At 49.9% G+C, this 13011-nt stretch overlaps 1 protein-coding gene across 1 annotated transcript; it reads left to right on the top strand.

Moving 5' to 3' along the window:
- Nucleotides 1-1726: 1726 nt before the first annotated feature.
- ZAP70 (zeta chain of T cell receptor associated protein kinase 70) lies at nt 1727-12296 on the top strand (the record flags this gene model as incomplete). The annotated part of the gene is made up of 12 exons (XM_082010894.1): nt 1727-2128; nt 3467-3627; nt 4271-4409; nt 6057-6135; nt 6875-6915; nt 8069-8117; nt 8669-8849; nt 9554-9760; nt 10022-10214; nt 10832-10972; nt 11506-11618; nt 12173-12296. The coding sequence occupies 12 exons, from the start codon at nt 1727-1729 to the stop codon at nt 12294-12296; spliced, it is 1830 nt and encodes a 609-aa protein (XP_081867020.1).
- Between the last annotated feature and the right edge of the window lie 715 nt (nt 12297-13011).

The following is a 13011-nucleotide window of genomic DNA, read 5'->3' as shown; positions in this document are numbered from 1 at the left end:
GCCTGCTCTCCCTTCCTGTTCTCATCAGGGCCATTTTTGGGTTTAATGAAGGCAACAAACAAATAGGTAGAGACGAGTCTGGTTTCCATAAATCCAGCTCCCCATGGGTCTTTGCTCTTGCAGGATGGGCAGTGCAGGGTGCACACAGCAGAACACTTTCTCCTGAGCAGTTTCCTCCTGATCCCTGTCCTCTGTATCCTTCCTATCGATACAGAGCACGTATCCAGCCAAACCCTCCCCAGCTCCAGCAGTCCCAGAGGCTGGCAGGAGGCAGCCCTGTCGCTGTGCTGCTGAGCGGGCTGCGGCAGGCTGGGTGAGACACAGCAGGGCTGACCACCAGCCCAGGCACAGCTCCAGCCACTGCCGGAGAGCAGAAGCCACTTTGGGAATAGCGCAGTGGGGCCAACCCATCAGGCAGCGACTTCTCCCATTGTGTTCAGAGATGAGGGTTGCGTTGGGAAGAATCAGGGCAAATACCCAGTGCAGTGGCCAAAGCGATGTGTTTTCTTTACTCTGAACACAAGTGACACATTTGTGGGAAATTAGACAAACACACTGATCTTGTGGGGGTCAGCATTTGCGCAATGATAAAATCAAAGATCAGGCTCCAGGGAATGAATGAGACCCTTCGGATATGATAATGTTTCCATTAATCACTGGAAACTGGCTTCAGTTTGTGGGTGGGTTTTTAGATGATTTGAATCAAGACCTATAGCTCTTTGGCAGAAAGGGCTCTGCAGCGACTCAGTCAGCAAAGTGCCATTTCTCTCTGGATTCCCACCGCGAGCTGGTGCTGCAGCAGCACGGCGGTAGGTTTGTTTCGGGTTTTAGGCTGTTCTGAACAGGGGCCTCCAGTAACACTTGCACGTTGCAGCTTGACAGAGTGGGATTAAACTCGCTTTGCGGTGATGGCTGGCCACATCTGAGCTCCAGCTCTCTCTGGAGCATGTGCACGATGTAGAAATAGGAACTGCCAAACAGGATCAGAGTATTGGCCAAATTCAGAAACCAGCAAAAGGCAGGTATTGTTGGAAAAAAAAAAGTAAATTTTTCAGGAGACAATCAGAGGAAGGTTTCTTCTTGTTCTTGTCAGCTGATGGTTAATATCTGCCCAGAAGCACTTGGGTTTATCTTTACCTCCTTTTGCTGTGTTTGGTGCAATTGTGTATTTAAATGTTTTTTAGACATTTAATGTCCATCTCATTTTTTTAATCTTACTGCATTTAAGATTTTGGCTTTACAGACCCTCATGGCAAAACTAATTTATTCAGAGAGAAAACAGAATTTCCTTTTATTGTGAACAAGGCTGGAGAGAAAATGGTAGGAAGTCAAAGCTAAAATCTTCGGGATGGATGTAAGAAGCGCATTTTTGATAGCGAACCATTAACCATTGGAACAATTCACTGTAGGATGCGGTGCATTCTCTATGGCTTGAAAACTGGATTTTTACTTACACTTTCCAGCTGCATTCAGAGCAGGACAGAGGAATCATGGTGGGATGCTCTGGCTGGGGATATGAATGCACCCACTGTTACTCTCCATGCGATGTTTGAAATGACACTACGGATAGTCAGCTGAGGGCTGAAGAACCTTTAGGCAGACAAGCCTGAATTCCAATTAAAACTGTTTGAAAATTATGTGTCAGTGAAGAATCTTGCTTCTCTCTTCCAGATTGAGCACCAGCAGCACGTGAGCCGACCCAAGCAGTCCCAGTAAGTGCCCAGAGATGCCAGACGCTGCTGCCCACCTGCCCTTTTACTACGGCAGCATTGCCAGGTCAGAAGCGGAGGAGTACCTCAAGCTGGCGGGGATGTCGGATGGCCTGTTCCTGCTGCGGCAATGCCTGCGCAGTCTAGGGGGGTACGTCCTCTCCATGGTCTGCAACCTGCAGTTTTACCACTACGCCATTGAGCGCCAGATGAACGGGACCTACGCCATTGCGGGGGGCAAAGCACACTGTGGGCCGGAGGAGCTCTGCGAGTTTTACTCCAAGGATGCCGATGGGCTCTGCTGCACCCTCCGCAAGCCCTGCAACCGCCCCAGTGGCGTGGAGCCCCAGCCTGGTGTCTTCGACAGCATGAGGGACAATATGGTGCGCGAATATGTCCGGCAGACATGGAAACTGGAGGTACTGGCCATTGCCGAAGGTGGTGTGGGACTGTGCAAGGAGTGCTCGGGGGGCTTACTGCTGCTTGCTGCCCTGACCTCCTCTCTCTCTGTCATCCCCTTCTTACAGCAAGGTCCTTCTCCTCGGAGACTGCTGGCACTAAGAGTAGTCTTAAATCTCTCTTTTCTAGTTTCTTCTTCAGAAACAGGTCTAAACATCTTCCCAAGCCTTCAGGCTCTTTCTCTGAACAGCTCGCTTTGCATCTGCTCCGCAGGGTGTTGGAGCTCTCTGCCCACTTTGCAAGCATTTCCCCATGTGCCATCTGCTCCTCTGCAGTACAGGGGACACTTGCTGAGGTTAGACCATCGCTCTCCACATGAGGTGCCTGTGCCTCCATAACATTGTGCTGAAGATGCGATGAAATGAGACTTAAATTCTTGATCAGGTTTTCCTTGCTCTTTCAAGTCAGTGGAGGTTTTGCCTATGAGACTGAGGTACTGGGTAGTGGATCAGGTCTGTCTGTTATTTAAATTTAGAAATAGCTGTAGATGGGTTCCTGCATTTTACTGCAGCCTGGAATACACATAATCTATGTATAAGGCAAAACTGGAAATGGTCTCACTGGCAGCCACATAATTAATTTCCTTCTACCTGCTGTCACCTCGAGAGTGGCTACTCAGATACTTCCAGGTCCTCGCAGAAAGATGCTCAGGCATTCTCTTTTTGGAGCCTGACTACAAAAGATCTCTACATTTGGCCTATTTTAGACCAAAGGTGCTTCACAGAATGAGGCATCTATAGGGTTTCTCCTTGAAGCACATCTGTGGCCACTGGTAGATAACACAAAGGACATTGCCACCTATTGGCAAGCGAAAAACTACAGTTTATAAAACGTGTGGGGCCAGTAAAATTAATTTAGGGTCTCCCACATGATTTCCAGACTGCACTGCTCTTGACAAGTTGTAGTGTCTGGGGACAGTGAGCAGCCAGGAAGGCAGAGGCACCAGAAGGAGGTCCTGCTCTCCCAGGAATGCGAGGCTGAAAGACACTCTGCAAGCCTGATGCCAAGGTCCCCCATAAAAATATGATGACTTCTCTCTTCCTTCACCAGCAAGTCAATGGACTTCAGCTGGATTCAAAGGATGGGACCTATTTAGATAAGCAAGGAATTCTGCTCTGCAGCAGAACAGAATTCAACCCACTATTGCTATAGGCATGATTAAGGCCACAGGCACTTCAATTATGAGACCTTCCAAGTTGCTGTGTCATCTGTCCAAAAGTGTGCAAAAATAAACTGTGCTGAAGCCATGCAATAATGCAGCAGAGTGGCAGGAGGTCTCATTTCTCACTCTCTTCCAGGGCGATGCACTCGAACAGGCCATCATAAGCCAGGCTCCACAGGTGGAGAAGCTCATCGCCACCACAGCCCATGAGAGGATGCCCTGGTACCATGGCAACATCGCCCGGGATGAAGCTGAACGGAGGCTCTACTCCGGAGCACAACCTGATGGGAAATTCCTGTGAGTATGCAAAACCCTGGCAGATGCTGTGATCCCTGTACTTTTTACCATTTCCCCATCTCCTGTAGTTACTTGTTTCACATGACAGTTCCTGAAAGGAGGTTTAGCTGAATATGGTCAGACTGTGGTTACAGATCTTTCAAAGACAGGGTCTGACACCCCAAACCTATTACTGTCCAGACAGTGTCTGGCCTCCATAAAGAGCCAATCTTGAGCTTTATTTGTTTCTCATGTTTAGATATCTCTATGAAGGACACTTGTTAATGCACTGGATGATACGAGATACAAGGTTCAGTGGGTGAAGACATTTAACATTGACACATAAACAATGTATGGCCAATAAAATACAGGAGAAAGCATTTGTTCTGCATCTCTGCTGAGGTGAGACAGTCTGTCATTTAATTATTTCCTTAAAGAGTTAGGGAAAGAAAGAATTAGCTGAAGAGGCTGGAGGGGCAAGAGACTGAAGGTGAAGGGTCCTTCCTCAGGCTCTGCAGAAGAGTGTCAGGAAGGTGGCAATTCCAACAGTAGGGTGCAAGGACACCTTTACTAAGTGCCCACCCAGAGACCCACCACTGCTGCAGCCATGATAATTTGCAGGGCAAAACCTAGAGTTGCTTTTAATAGTTATCCTTCCTACCAGGCTGAGAGAAAGGAAAGAGAATGGTGCCTATGCCCTCTCCCTCGTCTATGGCAAAACAGTGTATCACTATCGGATAGACCAGGACAAGTCCGGCAAGTACTCCATCCCCGAGGGGACCAAGTTCGACACGCTCTGGCAGGTACTGTACCGTGGGATGCTGACACTGGAGTCCTAATGAAGCAAAGGCACTTTTCTGTTGTTATAGCTGCTCATGCCTTGAGGGACAGGAAAGGCCATGCAGAGCTTTAAAAGCTTTAAGACTGTACATGGGTGTTGTAGCCCCTTCCAGAAAAGCCTTACATTCCCTGGGTCTGGCTGTCTCTCAGCTCACCTCATTGCATTAATTTCTGTGCACTCCTAGATAAGTGGGATATTACAGCAGCTCTGAAATAGTGCTGGCTTTACCACTGCCTTCATACCTTACACCAGTGTGGTGCCTCTCCAGGAAACAAGAGGATTAGTTCTTTTCATTTCTAGCTTTAAGCCAGGATACTCGAGATGGTTATATTAATTACACTTGCACCCCATGAGCAAACACCACACATTCAGCCACAGTGTGCACCTTGGACCTCTGCCTGCATCAAGCCTCGATGAGATTGCTCATCCCAGGCTGTCCCTCCCAGCACGTCCCCTGTGCTGCTCCTGGACCAGCAAAACTGTTGCTTGCAGATGGCCACTGTATTTTCCAAGTGACTAACTTCTGTGCAAAGAGTAGGGGAGGCCACAGCTCTTGAGTCAGCTGCCAACATCTTTACATGACAGAAGATCTGAGTGCCAGGAGACACATCCTATCGCCCCTGAGAGTCAGCGGGCTTTGGGAAGTGGAGGTGGCTGTAATGCCCTGGCAGTCCTCATGAGGGTGGGGCAGGGTGTTTAGGCAATGATGTGACATATGGCCCAGCAGCTTTTGGCACTGCTGGGGAGTTGCATGCCCCCCAGGAGCCCGGCTCTGCCCCGTGGCACACACCTCAGACCTGCTCCAGGGAACGGACACCAGTGCTTCCTCCTGGGCAGGGCTGTCTGGGGGATGGTAACTCTTGTTTTGCTGCATTTTTTAAATTCCCAGAACTGTTTTCACTCTTAATTTGATTGAAAACAAAGACTTTAGGGCATTTTCATGGAAACAGAACTGTGCCAGGCTCCCAACTGCAGATGAAATCTGAACCAGACAGGAGGGGAAGAGAAAGCCTCGTCTCCCCTGCAGTCTGGTGGCCAGGGGCTGGTCTGGTTGTCTCCAGCCACAGCCAAGTCCCCACTGTGCTTGAACCAGAAGTTGCTGCAGTGAAAAACTGCTCAGGATCCACAGAGCTAGCCCTGGGATTGCTCTGGGAAAGCAAAAGGTTTCTCTCAGGCTTTATCAAACGCAACACGACTTAAAAACCTTTCTGGCTGGGACACTGAAAATGCCGTACCCAGCTCTCCTACTGGTGATTTTCCTTTTGCCTTTCTGTGGTCCTTATCTAACTTCCTAAGTAAGTTCTTCCCAGCCCTGGCAGATATGCAGGTATGCAAGTGATTGTTCTAGGAGACCCCTGAGTGCACAGAATAGGATCACAAAATTTCATCATAGAATCATTTAGGTTGGAAAAGACCTTTAAGATCATGAAGTCCAACCATTAAACTAGCACTGCAAAGTCAGGAGAGGAGAGAAGAGAAAGAAATAGTCAAGTCCCTGTCTGCCATAATCTGAGAGAAATCACTACCATAAGCCACACAGGTTGCCTGCAAAAAAAAGAGATTATTTTCTCCTTGCAATAATCTGTTTTTCCTCCAATTCCTTTCCCAGTTGGTGGAGTACCTAAAACTCAAACCAGACGGGCTGATTTTCTATCTGAGGGAAACCTGCTCCAACCCCAACATGCCAGGTGAGCTGATGTCTCTCAGTGCCACCCCGGCCTCGGTTTGCCACCAAGTGGGGCCAGTTTGAGCAGCGCCAACCCAATTTCCTTTACTGTGTCCAACCTTGCTCAGACCCTGGTTTTGAGGGAACAGTGAGTTCTCCACTTCTCTGGCAAACTGGGCAAGTCTTAGATCATGTCTGCTGAAAGCAGCCATGCTCCAGGCCTGGCCTAGGGTGGCTGAAAGACAGGAGCAGATGGGGCAGTCCGTGCTCCAAATGAATTCGGGACTTCTGGTGCTGAACAGATGGATTCTGAAAAGTGATTTGCTTTTCAGGCAGCAGGAAATGATGTGTCCTGCAAGTCTGGCTCCTGGTGGGTCTCTTGAGCTGAACACTCAAAACCATGGGTCACTTTGTCCTGGACCAAGTATCACAAATGTCACTTCAAAGCCTGCCTGTGGGACCCTCACTCTCCTGGGTGGGGGGCTCTGGGGTACAGCTCAGCCACTCCCTGGGACTGAGGGAGACTGTAGGGCCCTCCAGTGGGTCCAGTGGGCCTGCACCTCCCCTGAGGGCTGCTCTGGGAATAACACCCACATCCAGGCATGTTTACACACCTTTTTTGGCTAAATCTATGGAAGCTGGCCTTTGAGGGGGTGGCGATCAGACCCCCATGTCCACACAATCCTTCAAGGACTGATGCTCTGATCCTGCTTGGGGCATAGGCAAATTCTTAATATCAACTTCTCTCTCCTGATTCACAGCATCTGCAGCGCCGGTTCCACCAACTCACCCCTCCGTAAGCGTAAGTTTTGGGAAGGATCTGTTTATTGGTACCTCAGTAGTTTAATGTTACTGCATTTCAAGCTTGCTGATCAAATTCTGCTCTTCTCTAAAAAGCAATAACTCAAATGGAATATATTAAGCCCAGCTGCAATGTTGTCCCCTTTCCAGCTTGGATGGGGACAAGGAATAGTTGGGCACAGCTACCATTAGAGCTGAAAACGGTTTCCATTCATACTGCGCTCCTTGCAACATGTGGGCCTGTCCTTGGGGAGACCTCTCCCCCGCCCTCCTTGCCAGGCAGGAGCAAGGAAGACGTGGTCGGATTCTGGGAACAGTCAGCCTTGCTGCTGGCCGCTGGCTACCAGCCAGGTCTTTGTGCTCCCTCTTCGTCCCTGGCCTTCGGGTACGTCTGCGCTCAGTCACTGCTTCGAGTGCCGAGCAGTGTTGAAACCAGCTAGTTTGGACTATACGAGCAGCCCATCCCAGAGCCCAGCAGAGGCTAAATAAAGGCCTGAACATTCACCCATCTTCTCAGAGAGCTTTCACAATCTGCGGTGGGCTCTCATGTTGCAGCAACCCTGCTGCAAGCAGCACTGGTGTTCAAAGCTGTGCTGGAGAAATGTGTACCATACCGCTTTGTTGCTGTCTGCTTTTGGGACAGTGGCTGTTCACAGCGTCCGTGTGTGTTCATAGGGTGCAGGTGTGCTGCCTGCAAGCTGAGCTGCCTCCAGGCTTCCCTTTGCTCCCTGTCTCAAAACAAGCTGCAGGAGACTTGTCACTTCGGGATGGGGGAAGCAGAGGGGGCAAAGGGGAAGATGCAGCCCTGTGTGCATTTCCCTCACTGCTTGCGTAAACACAGAGCCCTCAGCACCTCAGCCCGCACAGCCTGCTTCTGAAGGGCAATGCTACATTCAGGCTTCATGGCAGTGAATCCCCCAGGGTCTGATCCCTGCGGTGCAGCTGCAGTGCGGGTACCTGCCAGCCGGGACTGGGAGGGAAAAGTTGGCTTGATACCACTCCCATCTCTTGTGCCCACCTCAGGGCCTTCTAGAGGAAGTCACCAGCTGGAGTTCTGTGGGCTGCAGAGGCTCCCCATCCCTCTCCTCTCCCATTTCAGTCTGAAGCACTTTCCCCTGGCTGTACTATCCACTTTATCCCCATTTCTTTTTCAGAGACACCTTGGGCCTCTCAATGCAGATGGATACACGCCAGACCCTGTAGGTGAGCATCTTTGAAAGCCCTCTCTTCCTAACAGGAGGAGAGAGGACCTGGGGATGCCACAGGAACCATGGGGGTTACCTGACACATCTGTATCACCTTCTGGTCAAAGCACTGTTCTGCAAAGCCCCCTTCTTACAAAGGCACCCAGAAGCATCCCAACCCGTTTCAGGGCAAAACTGTTTGCCCACACCGAGTACCCAATACACCAACCCTCTCCCATTCCCCATCTTTCATCCTGCCTACTAAATACTCAGTGTATTCAGTTACATTTCAGTGGGGTGAAGTCATGCATGTACCCAGGTCCTGCAGGGTCTGATGTGTGGAGTGGTAATGTTCAAAGACCTCTCCCCATCCTGGCTCCTTCAGCAACTCTGACTAGGAGAGGCCGTGGGTCTCCAAGGAAGGAAGATGCCCAGGAGGGAGGCTTGAATGCTGGAGCTTGAAGGAGAATTGGCCAAGAGACTAGAGAAAACCATCCCAGCCGGTGAGGGAGGGAGGGACAGGGAAGGATACGTTGTTTACAGCTATAAAAAAAACTATCTCTTGGAAAGGTGTAGGAAAGTCACGCCTGCTACCCATGGACACCAGTGTCTACGAGAGCCCATACAGTGACCCCGAAGAACTGAAGGATAAAAAGCTTTTCCTGAAGAGGGACCACCTGATGATTGATGAAATGGAACTGGGGGCAGGAAACTTTGGCTGCGTGAGGAAAGGAGTCTACAAGATGAGAAAGTGAGTGCCACCCTGAAGGATGCCAAGGAAGCGGGAGGAGGGTGCTCCAGGCTGAAGCTCAGAGGTGTCCCCAGCTATCCTGTTTCTAGCTAGATGGACCCTAAAGTCATAATGGGGTGGAGGTATAAGAGATACTCTGGAAGGTCAGTGTGACTTTCCACAGACTTTCAGTGAGAGCCTCATTGCCCCAAGACTGTAATCTGCACTGCACACTCCCAGGCATAAGACTGCCACTTCTGAAGGCATTTGCTGGGCTCAGAGGAGCAAGTCCATGCTTCTGAGGTCATCTTGGTCCATCTCAGGGCAAAGGAGTGAGACCGAGGAGATGTGTGATCCTTGGCTCCATTGCTGGTTGTCTATGCATCCACAAAGAAGGCCTTTACTCATTTTGCGTTTTGGTTTCCCCCTTGAAAAATGGCAATGATGATGCAGATCTCAGGGTGTGAGGTGACGTGCCTTCAGATCTACAGATGGCAAATACTGGCCTACACTTACAAGGGTGAAATGATTCTTTTCTCTTTGGCTTTTTAGCAGACCTGGGATACCAGTATGGTGCAGGGCTCTACCAAAACAGGCTACTGAGATTGCTGTTGAGAGATCAAACACTAGTTTGTGAGAAGTGGTTTGTGCATTCCTGGCTGTGGTACATGAGCCCAGCTGCTGTTTAATTCATCCCATGTGCGTTCTTCTTGTGCCCTGTGCAGAAAGCAGATTGATGTGGCCATAAAGGTGCTGAAGAGCAACAATGAGAAAACAGTGAAGGATGAAATGATGAAGGAAGCCCAGATCATGCATCAGCTGGACAACCCCTACATTGTCCGCATGATTGGGGTCTGCGAGGCAGAGTCGCTGATGCTTGTGATGGAGATGGCTTCTGGAGGGCCACTCAACAAATTCTTGGCTTCCAAGAAGTGAGTACTGAGTAAAATATGGCTGGCTGATTTTCTGCACTTCTCATCAAACTCTCTGCTGCCAGGGGAGCCTGGCTTTGTACGTGGAGGGAAGCTGATAACAGCAGAAAGAGATGTCTTTTCATGTAATGTAATAGGGCCTGATGCTTCTGGAGCAGAGATTTCCACATTTATTCTCCCTTGCAGCTAGAAAACTTGAAGGGTGGTGTAGAGAGTAATGGCAGGTCCTTTATTACTGCATTGTCCTTTCATCTTCCCCAGAGATGAGATTACAGTCAGCAATATTGTGGAGCTAATGCACCAAGTATCCATGGGAATGAAGTACTTGGAGGAAAAAAACTTTGTCCACAGGGACCTGGCAGCCAGAAATGTCCTGCTGGTCAACCAGCATTATGCCAAGATCAGTGACTTTGGACTCTCCAAGGCTCTTGGTGCTGATGACAGCTACTACAAGGTAAGTGTAAGCACAGCACAGGATCCAGAGAGCTAGCAGGAACCCTGCTAACTGAGGGGTTAAGACCCCCAGAGGCAGTGGGTCTTGACTCTTCCCAGGAGCCCTGCTGCATGACCACATCACACTCTGGCTGGCCTCACTGCTGACATTAAAAGGGCCTTTGCAAAACTCTGCATGGCAAGGAGGAAATTCAGATGGATGCAGAGGCAGTGGGATGACAGGAGAGAGAGGAGACAGGAGAAGAGTCAGAGCAGAGACCAGGGAAGAGAAGGTGATGAAGAGTGAGACAGAGCTGATCTTCCCAGCAGTGTGCACCACTGCACAACTGCAGTGAGCCTGGGGCTGGCGTGCCCGCCCGTCCCCACCCCATGGGAGGAGGGTGGCAACGCAGGACAGCATCCTGCACCCAGGGATGGCTGAGCAGGGCCTGGGCCAGGGTTTGGGATTCAGGGCTTAGGGCTCAGGCCTTGGGGCTTGAGCTCCCAGCCCAGGGCAAGGGGATTTTTTCAGCAGTGTGGGACTGCATTTGACACAAACATTTAGCAAAGCAGAATTCCGGTTCAGCTTAGAGCACTCTATGTCTCAGGGTGGAAATGTTCCTCTTTGCTTTGCTACAGGCCAGGACAGCAGGAAAGTGGCCCTTGAAATGGTATGCCCCAGAGTGCATCCTTTATCACAAGTTCTCCAGCAAGAGTGATGTATGGAGCTTCGGCGTGACCATGTGGGAAGCCTTCAGCTATGGGCAGAAACCATACAAGGTAAGGCAGAGCTGGGTCCATCACAGGTGGATGCCATAGTCTAGTCTCCCACTCCGTAACAGGCTGACACACACTGAAACTACAATTTCTATTTCCTTGAGTAGGTGCTCTTCCCACTGTTGAACAGAGGGGAAAGGAGACTGGCTCACTTCCACTTTAGGAAAGGCACAAATTAGATTGATTGGGTCCTGCAGCTTTGTGTTCATTTAAGGGAGAAGAAACAGAAAACAAAACAAATTAATATAGGTTTGAATCAAAGCAGATTTTGTCTTTCATCCTTCTGCTCATTTGCAGAGCTCCAAAAATCAGTTGCTCAGCCACTGCTCTACTCAGGCTTGGGATGAGGTCTGCAGGCTGGGCTGGACACAATGCGAGATACCACTGCTGGGTGCCAAGGTTGAAAACAGTGACTGTACAGGGTGTGTGGTACATGGGTCCAAAGTGTTACCCCAGGACCAGCTCTAATCTGTCCCTTCTAATCCTGTTGCCAGCTCCAAAAACATTAAAGCATTTTCCATTTGATCCCATCCTAGAAAATGAAAGGCCCAGAAGTCATCAGCTTCATAGAGCAAGGGAAGCGCATGGACTGCCCCTCAGACTGCCCAGAAGAGATGTACACCCTCATGCAGCAATGCTGGACCTACAGGTAAGGCTTTCAGTAGCTTAACTCTTTACTGGGCAGCAGGTCTATCAGAACAGCACACTGGATGGATGGTGGCAACACAAAGCAAACAGTGTCTCCATGTGGAATGGTCTCATTCCACAGTCTTTGATGAATGATGGACCTATTTTTTATTATCATATCCCTCAATTTGCCTGTACCAACTCTGGAAGATGCCAGAGCCTCTGTGCCTTTGCCCCTCTCCATCTCAAAAAAGTCCCAGCTGCCTAAGGTCTGGTACAATTGGGCTGCTGTTCTTATCGTAGAATCACAGAATCTTGATTGGGGTTGGAAGGGACCTTCAAAGGTCATCTAGTCCAGCCCCTTGCAATGAGCAGGGACATCTTCAACTAGAGCAGGTTGCTCAGAGCCCCGTCCACCCTGCCCTTGAAGGTTTTCAGGGATGGGGCATCTACCGCCTCTCTGGGCAACCTGTACCAGGGTTTTCCCCAGGTTCTTCTGTGCTTCGTATCTTCTCGTTGCATCAGTCCACTTTTGTCCTTTCTGTTGACTCTATTTGTTCCTTTCTGCCCTTGCAGATGGGAAGAGCGTCCGGGATTTATTTCTGTGGAAAACATAATCCGCTCCTACTACTACAGTATTGCTACCAAGACAGAAAATGGGACAGAGACAGAGGACAAGTCAAAAGCAATTCTTCTCTGAGTTTCCCTCTCTGCTCCTCAACACACACCCTTCCTACATGGGACCTGGAAAGTCTCTTTGCAAATTTTTGCTTTAATCTCTCAAATGCTGGTTTTGTTTCTCAAGTAGTTCCAGAACCAAGAACCTTGGAGACGATGCTGTCACAGCAGACAAGGGCACTCAGGTGTGCCATGATTTACATCTCCAGCCTGACGCAGCACAGGACAGTACAGACAGTATTATAGTTCCTTCTTACCCACTTCCAAAACTATCCCAGGACCTCAGAGCTTAATGCCTACCAGGCTCACTAAGGATGAACTGTGTTGGCTCCAGCAGACCTGGATTTTTCTAGATCCCTTAAAAAAGTTTTTTCACAGTAAACCACCAAGTACACATTTTTGATGAGGTTTGCATGACGTGGGACACAGGACAAGGAGCCATCTAGTTCCCTTCCCCTTGGCTTATGGCAAGAAGCAGCTGGTGTGCTGCTCACTCCCAGCAGAGATGGGGAGTAGCAGTGGGGCAGAGCTGCACGGTGCCACTGCTTTGTCCTCCTCGTCCCCTGCCAGCCACAGCCCTTACACCCCAGGGCACTGCCATGTGCCTGTCCAGCACAGAGCACAGTGTACATGCCCCCTGCACTGCCACAGCCCTCCAAGCTGGTTATGGCTCCTGAAACAAACTCCCAGGACTCACTGCTCACCTCCTGGATCCCATCTGGCCTCTCTGTGCTATT

This window comes from Phaethon aethereus (genome assembly GCF_964289735.1).
Source record: "Phaethon aethereus genome assembly, chromosome: 26".
NCBI classification, from domain to species: Eukaryota; Metazoa; Chordata; class Aves; order Phaethontiformes; family Phaethontidae; genus Phaethon; species Phaethon aethereus.
Note: the sequence above shows the minus strand (reverse complement) of the source record. Positions and strands in the feature narration are given on the sequence as shown.